Below are 18804 nucleotides of genomic sequence, written 5' to 3'. Positions count from 1 at the left end.
TATCTTTCTTATTTTACACATGAGAAAACAGGGCCTCAAAGACTTTTGCCCAAATTTCCATAGCTATGTAACAGAGCCATAGCTGGAATTCATATCCATTGATTACAGATATAATGTCCTTTATACCATTTATACTGTTTTCCTCAAAAACAGACATCTTTTCCCCCCATCTTTCACGGCTGCTTTGTTCACACTTTGGAACCACAAGTTTGTGGAACTCTCTTCTTATTGCAGATAGATATTTTTTTATTCTTTATCCATAAAGAAAAAAAAATCTATTTCTAGTAGATGTAGTCACTTAAAAAGGACTTCTGTATTTGACACTTCATGAGCTCTTTTTCATTTTTTGGCCTAGCTTTTTGTTACCTCTTCAACTTTTTTATTAATAGGCTGTATATTTTTGATTATATTCACCTTTGTTCTTAATTATATTGTGCACTAAAAGAGAGGTTTTTTGTATCTTTCAATTTATTTAGTTAGTGACATAATCTAAAGGAATATTGCTGATAAATTCTCTAGTACGAAGATGGATTACCATGAAATCAGCATCTTCAAATTTTAAGAATTCTTAAGATGAATAGAATTTCATGCTTAGCTATATTTTATGCTTAATTATATTTTCATGCTTAATTATATTTTAGCCTTTTGGGAGAACAAGTACAAAGATATCTCTTGAAAATAATAGAGTTATCAGCCTTCAAGATCAGAGTTAAGACTCTATTTGTTTGCCCTGCCGGACTTTCATAATTTAAAATAATAGAAGGTATATAGATAGTTATTTTCTTATACCTCATTTACTTTTTTTTTAAATTAAAGGCAAGTGGTCAAACTCTAAAAATCAAAAAGCTTCATGTCAAAGGCAAAAAGACTACTGAGACAAAGAAAGGCAAAAAAGTAACTTTAATAGGGGATACTGAAGATGAAGACTCTGCATCTACAAGTAGTTCACTAAAAAAAGGAAACAAAGACCTCAAAAAAAGAAAAATGGAGGAAAACACTTCTATTCACTTGTCAAAACAAGAAAGCTTTACTTCTGTTAAGAAACCTAAAAGAGATGACTCCAAGGACCTAGCTCTTTGCAGGTATTATTTCATTTTTCATGTACGACATATTTATGACATCCTATTTTATTTGTTTTAGAAAGTTTTTACCATATTAAAGGTTACTTTCCAACAATTTGTATAAACAGAAAAATGTAAAATATTAGTCTAAGGAAATATATAAGTAAAGGTATAAATAATAATGTCTTCCTTTATCTTTTTAATAAACAAAGTTGCACTGAGGTTTTACTTGAAATATTATAATAGAAAGCTAATTTTTTAATAAAAATAGACAATTATAAGTATAAATTCTGATGTCAGGCATTATTTTTTCTTTAGTATGATCCTGACTGAGATGGAAACTCATGAGGATGCATGGCCTTTTCTCCTTCCTGTAAACTTGAAACTTGTTCCTGGTTATAGGAAAGTTATTAAGAAGCCTATGGATTTTTCCACAATTAGAGAGAAACTAAGTAGTGGACAGTAAGTAAATCATTTCAGTTCAATAAATATTTATTTGAATGCCTGACATGTGCTGGGCACTTTTCTAGTGAGCCAAAGATATATTAGTTAACAGCAAAGACGTAGGCCCTGTCTTTGGTGAGGTAGGAGTGTGTGTGTGTGTGTGTGTGTGTGTGTGTATTTAGTTAGGGTTGTGTGTGTGTGTGTGTGTGTGTGTGTGTGTGTGTGTGTGTGTGTGTGTGTGTGTATTTAGTTAGGGTAGTAAAGTATGGAAGACAAATCAATTTAAATTATTTAAGAAATTAAAAAACAGTGTGATAAATTTGCTTTTGACATTGGATGGGCACCAAATCCAGACTGGGGAGGCAGGTAAGGAAGAGTGTCAGGGGCGCTTCCCAAAGTAAGTAACATGTAATCTGGAGCTTGTGTTGTGAAGGCAGCCCCGCATAATGTTATCTCTGGTAAAGGAATAGCACGTGCTTTCTTTGCTTGTTTTGGTTCTTTATACTCTAATGCTTGAGCAAAAGACCATATTTGAAGAGAGAAGAAGGGAAATGGAGGAGATTTAACACAGAACAGCAAACAGGGCAAGTATAATTTTTATAGTGCATAGGAAGCATTTACATTATTTCTGCAACTGAACATTTCCGAATGCAGATAATAGGGTTCTACAAGTGATCCAGCTGGTCAGAGGAGTTAATAAACTAATCAAGTAACATAAGTCCTACAACAGAATTGTGATACAAATAAAATGGGAAACAGGATGTGGAGGAAAAGCCAGTTAGTTGAAATATACCTTGATCTTCAGAGAAATCTGTTTTTTCATTTGCCCTGTCTTTAAATCGAATATGGTCCAGCACATATGAAGTTTTTTAAATGTTCCATTATAAGAGGATATCATATTTTATATCAGTTTTAAATGTGTAGTTACCCTAATTTTTTTCTTTTTCCTTTCAGTTTTACCTTTTATTACCTCTTCATTTGTTTATAAAACAAAGCCACCCTATGAAAGCAATCTCTAATTGTGTTTCCTTTCAGGTATCCAAACCTTGAAACCTTTGCTCTAGACGTCAGGCTTGTTTTTGACAACTGTGAAACGTTTAATGAAGATGATTCTGATATAGGCAGAGCTGGCCACAGTATGAGGAAGTATTTTGAAAAAAAGTGGACAGATACTTTCAAAGTGAGCTGAAGTTATAATAATCTCTCTCTCTCTCTTTTTTTCCTTTTAAACAAGGACAAATGAGACCAGCAATGTGAACTGTATTTACATAAACGTGCAAGGCACATACATAATGACTTTTTTTTCCTTAAAATAAGTATATTAAAAAAAGTATCAGAAGAATGATACCATTTTTAAAGGCTTCACTCCTGCAACAACCAAGGCCCTTGGTTATTGGTTTGTGTGGTTTATCAGCTAACTTAGGTAGAACAGGGAAGCACACCCAAAGAATTTTCAAAGGAAAGGGTGTTATAGTGCAATAGCAATTAAAATATATCAAATCGCACTGAATACTCAACACCAGAGCTCTAATGTGGGAAATGGTTCTCCTTTCCCTCTCAATAAATATCTATTTTTCATTTTTTTACTTTGTAGTTTATTTTTTAGTGAATGTATTTAATTTTATGAATTATTTATGATTAAACCACATCCAGAATCTTCGTTTTCTGTGAAAAGGAAGAACTAGAAAATTGCTTTAAATCTTGAAAATACAACAAGGAATGTTTTAAAATATAAAACAAAGCCAAGTTAAACTGTTTACACTGATGTGCTATAAAAGCACCAAAAATAAACTTTACTGTAGAGTTACAAGTACATTTATATATATATATATGTTGCTGCATCACTTGTGTAGTTAAATTGTATTTCAAGACAGTGAAAACATTGACTTGTATATACTGTTCATTATTGTTTATATTAAGTCTTGTTTTAAATATGTATTATGTGTATATATTGTTTGCAGACATTATTGTTTATGCCTTAGAATGATTGTAGCATTTTATTTTAGTCTGAAGGTAATTATAGCTATACAGCTTGTACAGTAATTATCCTCTACCAACACTGTGGCGTCTCCTTAATCTTGGTAGTGCCTGCCTTTGAAACAGGGTGTAGGGGATATTAGTTTTCCATTTTTCTATTTTGTTACATAATTTTAAGCCACCAGGGCCTAAATTAAAGTATAATCATTTGTATCCATGTGGAATAAAATTGTGACAATTTCCTACGCACACAGTATTTTTTCATAGAAACATTTCCCTCCCATTTGCCTTGCCTCAGAAATAAATTTAAAAGACATTTGTAACCACTGTGTTTTATCTACTGTGTGTTGTGGTGGCCTGTTGGAGGCGGATAGATCAGAATTTTTTTTGTACCTATGTAAGAGTCCTTGAAGTTTTATTTAAAATAAAATGTTGTGGAAAAGGTAGCATTCTTTTTTTTAGGAGTGTTATTTTTCACTACTATGTGTGGCACGGATACAATAAAAGACTTTTACAAACTAGCTTTTTAGTTTTTCTTAATGAATCTGAAAATATATTTTTTTCAAAAAGCCAGTTAATTTACATTTGATTTTTACAGAGTCCTAAAAGAGGAACTGCGTGAAGTGTGGTTCATAGAGCATTGGGCTGGGTGGAGGGGGGTGGGTTGAAGTCAAGTGAATGTACTTCTTGAATCTCTAAGCTTCAATAGTCTGTAAACTTCTCTGGACCTCCTTTTTTTTTTCTTATTTCACATTTTCAATATGAAAATATTAGAGTACATTTTTAAGGCCTCGTTCTGTTATGAGAAATGTCTCTATTGGTAGATACATAATGCAGTTTTCAACAAGAAAAACTGATCATATAAATTAATCTAATGAGCCATGAAATACAGATTCAAGCATCCAAGACACACAGTTTGATGCCTTGCTGGGCCCTCTGCTGGACTCTGGGGGATCACTGGTGAAAAGACGACTGTCTTTTCATGGAGCTTGTGAATAGAAAAGTTTTGAAGAAAATATTCCTAACTTTAAAATACCTCAAAGCCACAGAGCATTTTCCAGAATCCCTAGATTGTTTGTGAAGACTTATATGAAAATCAGCTGTTACTATGAAAATATGTCAATTTCTGTTAGCCAGATATTATATTACAGTGATGCCTTAAGAGGGCTGGTGCTTAATCAAAAATATCATGGGCCGGCCAAGTGGCGCACTCGGTAGAGTGCAGCACTTGGGAGTGTGGCGGCGCTCCCGCCGAGGGTTTGGATCCCATATAGAGACCGGTCCACTCACTGGTTGAGCGCGGTGCAGGCGCGACACTGAGGGTTGCTATCCCATTACCAGTCACGAAAAAAAGACAAAAAAAAAAAATCATGTGGGCCGCCCAGTGGCACACTCAGTAGAGTGTGGCGCTTGGGAGTGTGGCGGCGCTCCCGCCGAGGGTTCGGATTCCATATAGAGACCGGTCCACTCACTGGTTGAACGTGGTGCGGGCGCGACACCGAGGGTTGTGATCCCGTTGCCAGTCGCGGTACGGGCGCGACACCGAGGGTTGTGATCCTGTTACCGGTCATGAGAAAAGACAAAAAGGAAAAAAATATATATATATCATGTGGAGCAGGGAACAAGGTGGTGCTATGAATAAAGTGTCTGGTTTTTGTGTTTATATAACTGCCTGATGCTCCATGGGGATTTTTCTTCATGAGTTTTTTGCCTTAGGGGTTGTATATGCTTAATTTATATTAGGTGGTATATAAGGGGTTTGATACTATGTCTGGTATCTGAGGGTCTCATTAATGAGAAAATACTTAAATGCTCACACAAAAATAATTTTTCAAGATGGATAATTTTCTTTTAACAATAAGATATCCCCCCCCCAAAAAAAAAAGCATGGTAGATATTGGCTGCTTTGGACTGGTGTCTTCATTGTTGTTACTCAGCAAAGGTTCGGGTTACTTTATCTGCTAGGAATCTTGCTTCAATAAGATCTCCTCGACTTGCTTGGGCCACATTACAACTCTACCAAAAACAATTCTTTTTTAACTTCAACTAATTGAGGTAACCAATTCCTCTCTTCAGTCAAGACATACTCGTCCCATTGTTCTTGCAAAGCTCCTTTTTATTTCATGTTCTTCATTTCTTCCTTCAGCTCTTCTCCACTTCCCTTTCCCCCATATACAATCACTTTTAATATGTCTTTCCAGTTAACCTTTTGTATATTTAGCAATATGTGTATCTTTAAAAATATATAACATGAAAAATGTATACACACAGTAGTTTTTAAACTTACATCAATTGCATTATGCTGTGAATCTTACTGTTTAATTCTGTTTCTTCTAGTTGAAAAAAGAATATGTAAATCTAGTTCATTATTTTTGATTGCTGCAAGGTATTCTATCACAGGCATGTACAACATTTTACCTATAAATTTCTCTAAGAATGAAAATCTCAGGTGCCTGCAACCCCTTATCACTGCAAATACTACAGTGAATAATCTTTTTTTTTTTTCCAGTGGCTGGCTGGTACAGGGATCCAAACCTTTGACCTTGGTATTATCAGCACCATGCTGTAACCAGTTGAGCTAACCAGCCAGCCCTACAGTGAATGTTCTAATACGCAGACCTGTGTATGGAAGCCAGTTTCCAAGACAGCTCCCAGTGATGCTTTCCTTGCCTTCTGGTATTCATGCCCTTATATAATCTCTTCCCACATCATATCAGGGTTAGTCTGTGTGACCAACAGAATGTGGCAGAGTGATGGTGTGTGAATTCCCAAACTAAGCCATAAAATACATTGCTGCTTCTACCTTGTTCTTTTAGATCACTTGCTCTGGGTAAAGCCAACTACTGTGTTGTGAGGACACATTAACAGCCCTATGGAGCAGCCAGTAGCTAGCACCAATTTGCCAGTCATGTGACTGAGGAATCTTAGAAGTGGAACATTAAGTTAAACATTAAGATGACTGCAGCCCTAGCCAACATCTTGACTTCAACTTCATGAGAGACTCTGAGCCAGAAATACCCACCTGAGCCACTCTGAATTCTTGAGACAGAAAAACTATGAGATAATAAATGTTTATTATTGTCTTAAACCACTCAGTTTTGAATAATTTGTATCATAGCAATAGATAACTAATACACTGTGGTAAGAGTTCCTCTAGGATCTCTACATAGGGGAGCCTCCCCAAGTTGTTAAGTACATGCACATTTAACTTCAACTTAAGTACGTGCTACTCTCCAGATGACTGTGCCAGTTTACACTCCTACCAGAAGAGGAAGAGGATTCTTTTTCCCTACTTCCCAACCAGTGTTCAATATGAGTATTTGGATTATTTTTCACTAACAATTTACTAAAGATTTTGAATTTTGAGAAGTATCAAGCAATTTTTCTAATCATATGAGCAGTTCCACCTTTGATTTGCCTTTTTGTAGTTTTTGTCTTATGTAGACAAATCTAACCCCACCTGCTTTCTAAGGACTGTAGAAACTGCCTCAAATTTTTATTTTCAGCCAGTAATATTCAAACGATGAAACGTTAGCATTTGTTCTGTTTAGGTGGGAAGGCTGATAATACTAAGGAAAAAGCTCAGGTATATGGAGATTCATGGAAAATATAGGGAGTTCTTAGGTATTACTGGAACTAATATAGATTTATGAGCTACTATAGCAAAAGCGGTATTTGGAAGTGTGGAAGTGTGGTGGATAAGGAGTTGGCTAAATCCAGGGTAAAAGGAAAAGCTAATTTGGATTTTGCACCTTAGCATTTAAATTAAATCCAAGGAGAGACAGTGGCAAAATTAATATCTGATATCTGTTTGTAGTTTCTCTACCCCAGCCATACACATGAAGACCATTTGGATGGTTCTCACTGGATGCTAAAGAAAAGCATTATGGGATGTACTATAAATTTTACGCAGTTCATTCTTTAAAATTTTTTTAAATTTAAAAAAAGGGCAGAGCCGGCTGGCCTGTGAGCTCAGTTGGTTAGAGCGCAGTGTTATAACACAATGATCAAGGGTTTGGATCCCTGTACTAGCTAGCTGCCAAAAAAAAAAAAAAAAAAATAGAATTTGTTCTTGAAACTATATATTAAGCTGGATTTCTAAGAATACCCTTATTCTCCCTGAACAGACTCTTCATTATGTCCTTTAGTGAAAAATAGCCTAATAATCATGGCAGTGGATATCAAAGAATGTGGCTGAATCTTGAAGAGGAATTCAGTAGTCAATGATAGAGAAATAAGGCTTATACCCATTTGTGAATAAATCTTGGGCTGAGGTAAAAGGACATCTTAGTGAGTTCAGTAAAAAGTGTCATGTCAATCTATGTAAATACTGTATTGGTAAATTAATTTTCACAAAAAAGCTGGTTGTAGTATAGAATGTATAGTATTTCTGTTTAAATATATTTAATGCACTTAGCATGTAGAAAATTCTGAAGGGAGGTATATATTTAAATGTTAACAGTTTTTTTCTCTGGTTGGTAGAATTTGGGGAGACTTTAACATCTTGTTATCTTTTTTTTGACCGGTAAGGGGATTGCAACCCTCAACACAGTGTGGTCTGCACCACGCTCAGCCAGTGAGCACACCAGCCATCCCTATGTGGGATCTGAACCCGCGGCTTCAGCAGTACCAGCGCCGCACTCTCCCGAGTGAGCCACAGGGCGGGGCCCAAACATCTTGTTATCTTTATTTGTATATCATAATATCTCTGCAACAAATGTGCAGTGTTTCTTTTTTTAATGTCTAATGTCTTTTGCAACCAAGTATAGTAAATTTAGCTGGTAGATACAAGAGGTCTTTAAAAAGTTCACAGAAAGAGTCTTACTATGTCTTAATTCTATTTTTTCACACTTTTTGAAGTACCCTCGTATAAGTGGTAACTATACTGAATAATGGTGTTTAAGGATTAGAAATTGAAATATGATGTTATATAATAATTGAGGTGTGGATTACTTTCACATGTATTGTCTCAGTTAAGTTAAATAGCTTTTTAGTGTGTAGCTATTTCCCATGTAGAAGACACTTTAGTTGCCTATTCAGTAGCTGTCTCGTCTCCCTTTTCTTTCACTTCTTTTAGATGTTGGTTGGCCATATGGTTGTAAATCTTGATTAGTAAGCCAACCATCATAATTCCATTCCTTTTGAGAGTGATTGCTTAAAGAAGGCACGTGATACAATTCTGAGCAGTGACACATGAGATTAAGCCTGTTGGGAGACTTCTGGAGAATTGTCCAGAGGAGAATTTATATCCAAAAGGGACATATTTTCTTATCTTTGGAGATGGTTGTGAGAGTCCATGGTACTTAAAGCTACTTACAGCTATTACAGATGAGGAAATTAACAACAGTACTAATAGTCACTGCCACCCAACTTAGTAAACTTTAGTTAGGACTCAAACGTATGTCTTTGGCCTTCAAAAACAGCATTCCTCAGAGCTTGTTAAGACTGATTTTCTTGATTACCTCAAATATTCTTTGAATGCATTTTTCCACCAAAATATTCCAAAACTGATTTGAGCATTACCAGTAATAATATCAAGATGATTATCTTTAAGAGATGAACGCACTCTGGTTTACTTAGAAACCGTTACATTGCTTTGGAATGAAAATCTAAAAAAGAGGAATGAGGGCCGGCCCGGTGGCACACTGGATAAGTGCGCCGCTTGGGAAGCGCGGCGGCGCTCCCGCCCGAGGGTTTGGATCCCACATGCAGACCGGTTCCCGCTCACTGGCTGAGCGAGGCGCGGGGGCAATGCCGAGGGTTGCAATCCCGTTGCCGGTCCCCGGTCTGGTACGGGGGCAACACTGAGGGTTGCGATCCGTTGCCGGACACGGAAAAAGACAAAAAAGACAAAAAAAAAAAAAAGAGGAATGAAAGCTAACTTCACTTTTGTACATGAGAAAGAAATTTGGACTAACTTTAGCCACCTGCCATACACAATCAGGCAACTAGACAGAAAATACGAAACAAATGTTTTCAGACATTAGACTACAGGTAGCACAAGACTCTAATACCTGAAGTAAGAGTAATAAATAAAGCTGGACTTATGTTTATTTTGGCTTCTACATGAAGGTACTTTCTAGACTTTAGTGAAGGAGGGCTGTTCTAAATAGAGCACATGATGATAATAACACCAAGGTCAAGGGTTTGGATTGCCAAACTGGCCAGCTGCCAAATATATATATAACATATAAAAAATAGAGCACAGAATTCACACTGAATTGAGGAGACAGGTGAAAGTTTAGGAAGGCTGAGGTGGCTGGCATTTCCAGAGTGTAATACTAGAGGAGACGGAGCTGCACAGAAAGAGCTCCAGAAATTAAGCCTTCCCTGGGACACTTGGTGAATACCAACCTTCACATGCATAGAGTGAAATTCTCCAGGGCCAAGCAAAGAATGACCAGAAAGCTATCAGTAGAATAGTTCCCAGAGCTTACACAGTGCTGGGAGATATTTGAGTTCTGACAAGCCAAAGTACAGAATCTTCATTGAACTCCCAGGACATTCAGTAGAGACACCAAAAGAGTCATACCCTAGTAGTAGGACTAAACTAGCCCTCGAGAAAAGACTACTATACACTTGCCCTAACAAAGTTTACAAACAAGCCACAGAAGGATCAAGATCATCTGCAAGTAACTGTCGGCTAGAACAAAGTCCGATACTCAGTAGGGAAGACAAAAAAAATTCAGCCCTCAGTGTGAAATTCAATATGTCTTATCATTCAATCAAAAATTACTAGACTCATGTTATCAAAACTCAACATACTATGCAGTTCAAATAGTTACATTCCACTTTATGTAAATAATATTTCAATATGTCCTTTTTTAGAAACCTAAAGATCTAGTATCTGGATATGTTACATTCTTAATCCTATTATTTTATCCATTGTTTTTATTTATTCGGCACTTTATAGCATATGATGTGGTAAGAGAAACAGTTAAGAGAAATGACAGAGATGATGGAATTAAGAGAAAGGCAGGGCTGGCTGGTTAGCTTGGTTAGTTAAAGCGTGGTGCTAATAGAGTGTGATGCTAATAACACCAAGGTCCAGGGTTCAATTCCTGTATTGGCCAGCCGCCAAAAAAGAGAGAGAGAGAAAGGGACTTTAAAATAGACATTATAAATATGTTGAAGTAATTAATGGAAAACATGAACATGATGAGAAGAGAATGAAAGATACCAAAGAGAAACAGAAGCTTGGAGATGAAAAAGTACTATACACCAAAAAGAAAATAAATCATAACCAAATAACCAATTGGGGGTTATCATAAGAGTACAAAGTTTAACTTTTGAAATACACCATAGTAAGAGAATACTAGAAAATTTGCTATATTAACATAATATTGGAGGAAAACCAAATGATCTCAGTAGATGCAGATAAAGCATTTGTAATGCACCATTTCATGTTAAAAATTGTAAGCAAGTTAAGACTAGAAGGGAACCTCATCAACCTGATAAAGGGCATCTATGAAAAGGACATCATATCTGACGGCTAAAGACGAGATGCTTTCTTTCTTAGATTGGGAACACAGCAAGGATGTTCATTCTTACCACATCTATTCTATACTGTACTGGAAGTATTAGCTTGTGCAATAAGAAAGAAGAAATAAAAAGCATACAAATTGGAAAGGAAGAGACAGAACTGTCTTTATTTGCAGATGACATGATTATATATATACACACTCCCAAGAAGACTACAAAAAGACTATTACAACTAATAATTGAATTTAGCCATGTCACAAGACACAAGAAAAAAATTAATATATTTGACTTCATCAACATTAAAATCTTATGCTCCTCAAAAGACATTATTAAGTAAAACATAAGAGACAACTGACTGGGAGAAAATATTGGCAATATACATGTTTTTTAAAGGGTTGTATCAAAAACATGTTTTAAAAAAACTCTTATTACAAAATGTAACACTAGAAATGAAGATATACAAATGGCCAATAAGCACATGAAAAGATGTTTAATTTTATTAATATCAAATAAACGGGAGTTTTCTTTTAAAAAGCATAATGAGGTATGACTGCACACTCACTGCAATGTCTAACACTGAAAGATGTTAAGATGTTAAGATGACTGAAAATAAATTCCAAGTGTTGGCGGTGATGTGGAAGAATTGGAACTATCATATATTACTGTTGGAAATACCAAAAGGTACAACCACCTTGGAAAATTGTTCAAGTTTCTTGTCCTTTTTTAGAAACCTAAAGATCTAGTATCTGGATATGTTACATTCTTAATCCTATTATTTTATCCATTGTTTTTATTTATTCGGCACTTTATAGCATATGATGTGGTCACCTCCACAGGTAGAGGATTTTCTTTGTAGTTTATTTTTTCTTGTTGGCTTTTTTTTCAGTGTGGGACTGGTGCTGAAATATGTCTAAACTCTTTAAATAATTTGAGTCATATGAAAGACAAGTGGGAAGGAATTTCCTTTTGTAACGTGGGATAATCCACCTTTGAATACAGCCTTACATGAACCAGGAATAAAAGTTACATCCTTTACTCATCTTCATATAGTTTCAAATATTACCTCTCTGAGTGGTCCCCAGTGTTTTCACCATTAAGTACATGTGTTGTTGTTGTGTTACTGTTTTTGCTGTATTTCCATGTTGCTCTGCTTAAAATGTTTTATTTATGAAATAATAGCATTTAAAAAATTATAGCTTGTGCAATATCATTACAGGCACATGTGCCCTTAATCTGAAGCTATTTGGAACATTGAAAGCAGCATTAAAACCCTAGTTAATTACATTCAGAGCATTGTAGAAGCTGGAGAACCTGTCTTACTTATCATGGATGATTCCTATATCAACACATATACAGATGGTCCCTGACTTAAGATGGTTCTACTTATGATTTTTCAACTTTACAATGGTGCAAAAACAATATACATTCAGTAGAAACTGTACTTTGGTACAGTATTTAATAAATTACATGAGATATTCAGTGCTTTATTGTAAAGTAGGCTTCGTGTTAGATGATTTTGCCCAGCTGTAGGCTAACAGAAGTGTTCTGAGCACGTTTAAGGTAGACTAGGCTAAGATATGATACTGGGCTGGGTAGGTTAGGTGTATTAAATGCATTTTTTTTTTTTCCTTTTGGTGGCTGGCCGGTATAGGGATGGAACCCTGGACCTTGGTTTTATCAGCACCACACTCTAACCGACTGAGCCAACCAGCCAGCCCCCTAAATGCATTTTCATCATACAATACTTTCAACTTATGATGGGTTTATCAGGACATAACCCCATTGTAAGTCAAGGAGCATCTGTATTCCATATCCTTCTTCTGATCTCAAACTCTATCTTCAAACCCTTACCAGGACATGCCACAGGTAACACAAACTCAACATATCTAAAATTGAGTTCATAATCTTCCTATTTCAAGATTTGCTCTTTTCCCTGCATTTCAAACATCAGTTAACAGAATCAACATATATCTAGCCACTCAAGGTTGAAACCTCAGAGTTCCTTTGGACTTCTCATTTTACTTCCTTTCTCCACAAATATCTCTTCAAGACACTACTTTTAATTCTTTTAGGTATATACCTAGAAGTGAAATTGCTGGATCATATGGTAATTCTACTTTTAGCTTTTTTAGGAACCACCATACTATTTTCCTAACTGACAACCCACCAACAGTGCACAGGATTCCAATTGCTCTCTATTCACATCAACCCCTTTTTTTTTTTTTTGAATAGTAATCGTCCTAATAGATGTATACAGCACTATGCTAAGTACTTTATATGTAGTATTTTAGTTAAGCTTCAGAACAGTCCTATGAGGTAGGTATTATTCTTAGCCTTATTTACATATAAGGAAAACAAAGCATATAAATGTTTGGTTACACAGCTAGTTAAGTGTGAGAACTAAGATTCAAATTCACAGACAGCTGTCTACAAGCCCATGCTATTAGTATTAAGCTATGAAGCCACTAAGAGGGATGGCTGGTCTCAAGACTTACTTACTTTTTTATAGGCCTGGAAATGATTTTATCAGGATCACAGAGTTGATCAGACTCTGCATTAACCTTACTAACTAAACCATAAGCCAGAATATCAACTAAATTATAATGGGGGGAATTCCTTTCCAGTGACTAAGGTACCATGTCCTGGTTTCCAATGTCACGAAGTCTGGCAAAGAGAATGAATCACCTGAAATATGCCAGGTGAGTATAGAGTCAACACAGGAGAATGTGATGAACTTGAGGAGTGCTGTATCCAAGCATTGGTAAGGTCAGGTGAACCAGCCTTCTCCACAACACCGCAAACCGCAATGGAGCTTCTATCTACATCTGACGACTTCTGGGGCTCTCTCCTGGACAATGCATACTAAACAGCACGTTTTGCCCCTCAAACTCCATTTTTGCTTGCTTCCATGAAGTTTATTCCCACTTTTTGTTCCTGAGAAATTGAAATATCATGTCTTTTTCAATTATCACATATTCCAGTTCTGCCTCTTTAAAATTATATTTGGCTATCCAATTGGAATTATGGATATTTCCAAAGCTAATCATAAGTCATGTGTTCATTGACATGCTCTTGGTGTACACATAGAAATTCTTGCCATTATGTGTGAATTGAATTGGCTTTCTTCTCCTTCCAAAGTTCCTGTAAGCAGCTAGAACTCATAATCCCCCATTACCAGGGCTATTGCTGTTGTGGGCTGTGTACCTGCCACTCTTGCCTGAAATAGTTCATCAAGAGAAACACCTAGCATTTAGTATAATTTCCAACATATGAAAGATACTCAATAAAACACAGGTAAGTTAGCTCAAAATGGATCACAGACCTAAACATAAGAGCCAAAACTATAAAACTCTTAGAAGAATGCATAGGAGTAAGTCTTTGTGACCTTGAGTTAGGCAAATGCTTCTTATATACTCTACCAAAAGCACAAGTGACAAAAGAACAAAAGAAACAGTACTTGATGAGATACCACTTCAGAACCACTAGAATGGCTATAATCAAAAAGACATCCAATGAAAAATGTTGATGAGGATGTGGAGAAATTGAAACTCTCCTACACTGCGGCTGGGATTGTAAATCACAAAGCTGCTTTGGAAAACAGTTTGGCAGTTCCTCAAAATTTTAGACACATGGTTATTATATGAACCAGAAATTCAACTCATAGGTATATACTCAAGAGAATTGAAAACATGTCCACCCAAAAACTTGTACACAAATGTTTATAGCAGTCTCCTGGGTATAATTATCCTAAATAGGTAAAGGTGGACAAGATTCATTCAAACAATAAATGCTTTTGGTAATCTTAGAAACATTGATTTCATAACCATCACTATGGAAGACTCCTCAAGACAGAGTCTGTATGTGTCAGAAAAATGAAGGTCTGCATTTGTTTTTTTAGACAAGAGAATTTGATTTAACTTAAATTCCTTTGAATTTTTATATCTTTGGACTTTAATTTTCAAGGAGATTTAAACTTAGGTCCTTAATTTCACCCTATGAATTTCATAACAGAAAGCAGTTATATTCACATTTTCATCACTTTGTTGCTGGAGTATTTTAATTTAGTTATTTAAGTTCATTGCAAAACCTCTCATGAGCAAATCTGGACAACATGGCTGCACATAATTTAGAATGGGAAGGAAACTAAGAAGTAATTATTCAGCTTTGGCTACAGAATGGCCCTAGAATTGATTTAATTAATACACTGTTCTTCCCCATTTCAGAGCTTTCTGATCATGAGCAAATCTGGACAACATGGCTGCACATAATTTAGAATGGGAAGGAAACTAAGAAGTGATTATTCAGCTTTGGCTACAGAATGGCCCTAGAATTGATTTAATTAATACACTGTTCTTCCCCATTTCAGAGCTTTCTGAGGCAAAATCAATATTGATCTCTGTTGATCAAAAATGACCCACAAAGAACAATAGTTGGTATTAGGGGAGTGACTTAATGAAGGTTAAAGCAAAACAGCAAGACAGTCCAGGACATCCAGACTGCCCACAATATCCTCAGGATGGCCACACCCCTGGCTGGCCTCACTCAGTGGGTTAAGTGAAGAAAAGAAAAAGCTGCAGAATGGTGGGGGTTAGAAGGACGGTTTACTCCAGGGCTCCTGTTACCATGTGGAAGGACATTAATCGCTGTAGCACTTCCGGTCCTCCTACATTTTACTCATGCCTCCCTTCTCTGATAGGTTAAGAATAAGAGGCCAAGGGTTATCCCCTTACCAGCCAGCCACCAAAAAGTAAAAATAAAAAGGAGGCTGGGCTTATATTAGCTCAGTGACCCTCCCATCTCTTTGGCCTGCCTGTAGGAGCAAGTACTCTTGTCAACGTGGGCTCTGCAGCAAGCCTGACAGCAAAACCTCTGCCCCATAGGTGGAAGCCTGCAGTTTTCCCACCCTTACTGGGATGGGATGGGAGGGATACATTGTTGTGTATCCCTCACCCATGTCTCTAGCTTAGGCTTTTTCAACATTAAAGGGAGTGTTTTGATTTTCATCAGTTGTCTCCTTTGCCTCTCTTCAATTGGCAGGGGACTCAGGCAGGGAAAACAGTTGCTATATTTTGCCTTCTTCAAACTATAATATACATAGCTGGAATACATCAACTGATACCATTCTACAGAGTCAGGGAAGACTCCTTCACAAATAAGACAACTTTTGGTTTCAGTCTTAAAAAAATTATTTAGATTGTAATAATCAAAAAACAGAAAAGACTCTGGATAAAGGCACACATGTTCACAGTGGGTTCAAGAGACTAAGAGAATTTGGTATAGCTGGAACAACACACAAGAAGAGAAAGAGTCAGTAGATAAAGCTGAACAAGTTTTCAGGGAGTAGATCATGGAGAGCTATGTCAGGTTCAGAAATATTAACTGGCCGAAGTAAGCTAAAAAAGGAAATCTGTAGGAAGAATGTGATCTGGCTCATAAGGTTCAACTATAAGCTGAGAAGCAAGCTAGGAGAAAGATAAAAGGTAAGACAGTTCTCTGGGTCTCAGTAGCAGGAATTCAAGAAGAACCTCTTCAAGGCCCTGCCTTAGGAATGACTCAACTACAGTCACCTGCATCCGTGTGCAATGCCACTTAATAGTGAGATACAAGAAGATTCAGTTTGACAACACAACAAAATGAGAAAAATAATCCAGGACCTGAAGGAGGAAACTTACAGAGAGATAAATACCATAAAAAAGAATATCGCAGAACTTCTGGAACTGAAAGACTCATTCAATGAAATAAAAACTACAATTGAGAATATAAGCAGCAGGCTAGAGCAAGCAGAAAGAATTCATGATCTCAAAGACAGTTTTTTCAGAATAACCCAAGCAGACAAAAAAAAAAATAATAAAATAAAATGAAGAAAAACTGAGAGAGCTAATAATAGACCACCTTAAGTACACAAACATCCAAATCATGGGTGTTCCAGAAGAGGAGGAAGAAGGAAAAGGAATGAAAAACATATTCAATGAAATATTAGCAGAACACTTCCCTGGTTTGGTAGAGATATGGACTTCTAGATCAAGAGGCTCTAAATCCCCAAATAGATTCAATCCAAAAGGTCCTCTCCAAGATACATTGTAGTCAAAGTGTCAGAAGTCAAAGATAAGCAGAGATCCTAAAAACAGCAAGAGAAAAGCATCGAGTCACTTATAAGGGCATCCCCATCAGACTAATAGCAGACTTCTCTGCAGAAACCCTACATTCCAGAAGAGAATGGGATGATATATTCAAAGCACTAAAAAAAAAAAGAACTGCCAGCCAAGAAGACTATACCCAGCAAAGTTATCCATCAGAAAAGGAGAAATAGTATATTTCCCAGATAAACAAAAGCTGCAGGAGTTCTCACCACATGACCAGCTCTACAAGAAATCCTTAAGGGAATCCTGCACCTGGAACCCCAAAAACGATAATCACCACCATGAATACATGAGAAAGAATAAAGAACATTGGTAGGACAGATATATGCAAATGAGAAAAAAACTATACCATACCACTTCAAAAAACCAATCGACACCAAAGACAAACAATAAAAAGGAAAGAAAGGAACAAAAAATATTTAAATCAACCATACAAAAAGCAAGTAAATGTCACGGAAGAGATAATCCCTTCCAGTAACAACCCTACATGTAAATGGATTAAATTCCCCACTTAAGAGACACAGACTGACTGATCAGACTAAAAAGCTAGACCCAACTGTATGCTGTCTTCCACAGACTCACCTCCCCTGTAAAGACACACACACAGACTAAAAGTGAAGGGATAGAAAAAAATATACCACACAAATGGAAACCAAAAAAGAGCAGGAGCAGCTATTCTCATATCAGATAAAATAGACTTTAAACCACAAACATAAAAAGAGACAAACAAGGCCATTATATAATGATAAAGGGATCTATCCAGCAAGAAGACAAAACAATTAGAAATATATATGCACCCAACACTGGAACACCCAGATATATAAATCAAACACTATTAGAACTAAAGGAAGAGACCCTAATACAATAATATTTGGGGCCCTGAACATACCTCTCTCAACATTTGACAGATCATCTAGGCAACAAATCAACAGAGAAAACACAGGATTTAAACTAAACTTTAATTTTTTCAATTGGACTTGGCAGATATCTACAGAACTTATAGAATATACATTCTTCTCATCAGCACATGGAACATTCTCCAGGATAGACCACATCTTAGGTCATAAATCAAGTATCAAGAAATTTTTTTAAATTGAAATCATTTCAAGTATCTTTTCAGACCACAATGGATTAAAACTAGAAATCAATAACAAGTGAAACTCTGGAAACTATACAAACACATGGAAATTAAAAAACAAGAAGAAATTAAATAGGAAATCAAAAAGTTTTTTGAAACTAATAAAAATAAAGATACATCATACTAAAACCTGTGGGATACAGCAAAAGCAGTTCTAAGAGGGATGTTTATTGCAATAAATACTCACATCAAAAGAAGAGAAATATTTCAAGGAAACAACCTAATGCTACACCTCAAAGAACTAGAAAAACAAGAACAATCCAACCCCAAAACTAGTAGATGGAAAGAAATAATTAAGATCAGAGGAGAAATAAATGAAATAGAGAGCTCAAAACCTGATACAAAGATCAATGAAACAAAAAGATTTTTTTAGAAGATAAACAAAACAGACAAGCCATTAGCTAGGCTAACTAAAAAAAGAAGAGAGAAGACCCAAATAACAAAAATTAGAAATGGAAAAGGAGGGCCAGCCCGGTGGCGCACTGCTACAGTGCGCCACTTGGGAAGCGGGGCGGCGCTCCCGCCGAGGGTTCGGATCCCATGTGCAGACCGGCGGCTCACT

The 18804-nt window shown here is 36.3% G+C and overlaps 1 protein-coding gene across 1 annotated transcript in view; it reads left to right on the top strand.

The window, feature by feature from the left end:
* LOC103609896 (bromodomain adjacent to zinc finger domain protein 2B) overlaps nt 1–4003 on the top strand; it is a 38115-nt gene extending 34112 nt beyond the window's left edge. The window contains exons 15-17 of the mRNA XM_008594159.1: nt 817–1082; nt 1380–1523; nt 2541–4003. Of these exons, the coding sequence (XP_008592381.1) occupies nt 817–1082; nt 1380–1523; nt 2541–2694 (564 nt within the window). The 3' untranslated portion in view covers nt 2695–4003. The remainder of the gene's footprint in view (nt 1–816; nt 1083–1379; nt 1524–2540) is intronic.
* The last annotated feature ends 14801 nt before the right edge of the window (nt 4004–18804 follow it).

Source organism: Galeopterus variegatus, unplaced genomic scaffold (assembly GCF_000696425.1).
Source record: "Galeopterus variegatus unplaced genomic scaffold, G_variegatus-3.0.2 Scaffold10261, whole genome shotgun sequence".
Taxonomy (NCBI): Eukaryota; Metazoa; Chordata; class Mammalia; order Dermoptera; family Cynocephalidae; genus Galeopterus; species Galeopterus variegatus.
Note: the sequence above shows the minus strand (reverse complement) of the source record. Positions and strands in the feature narration are given on the sequence as shown.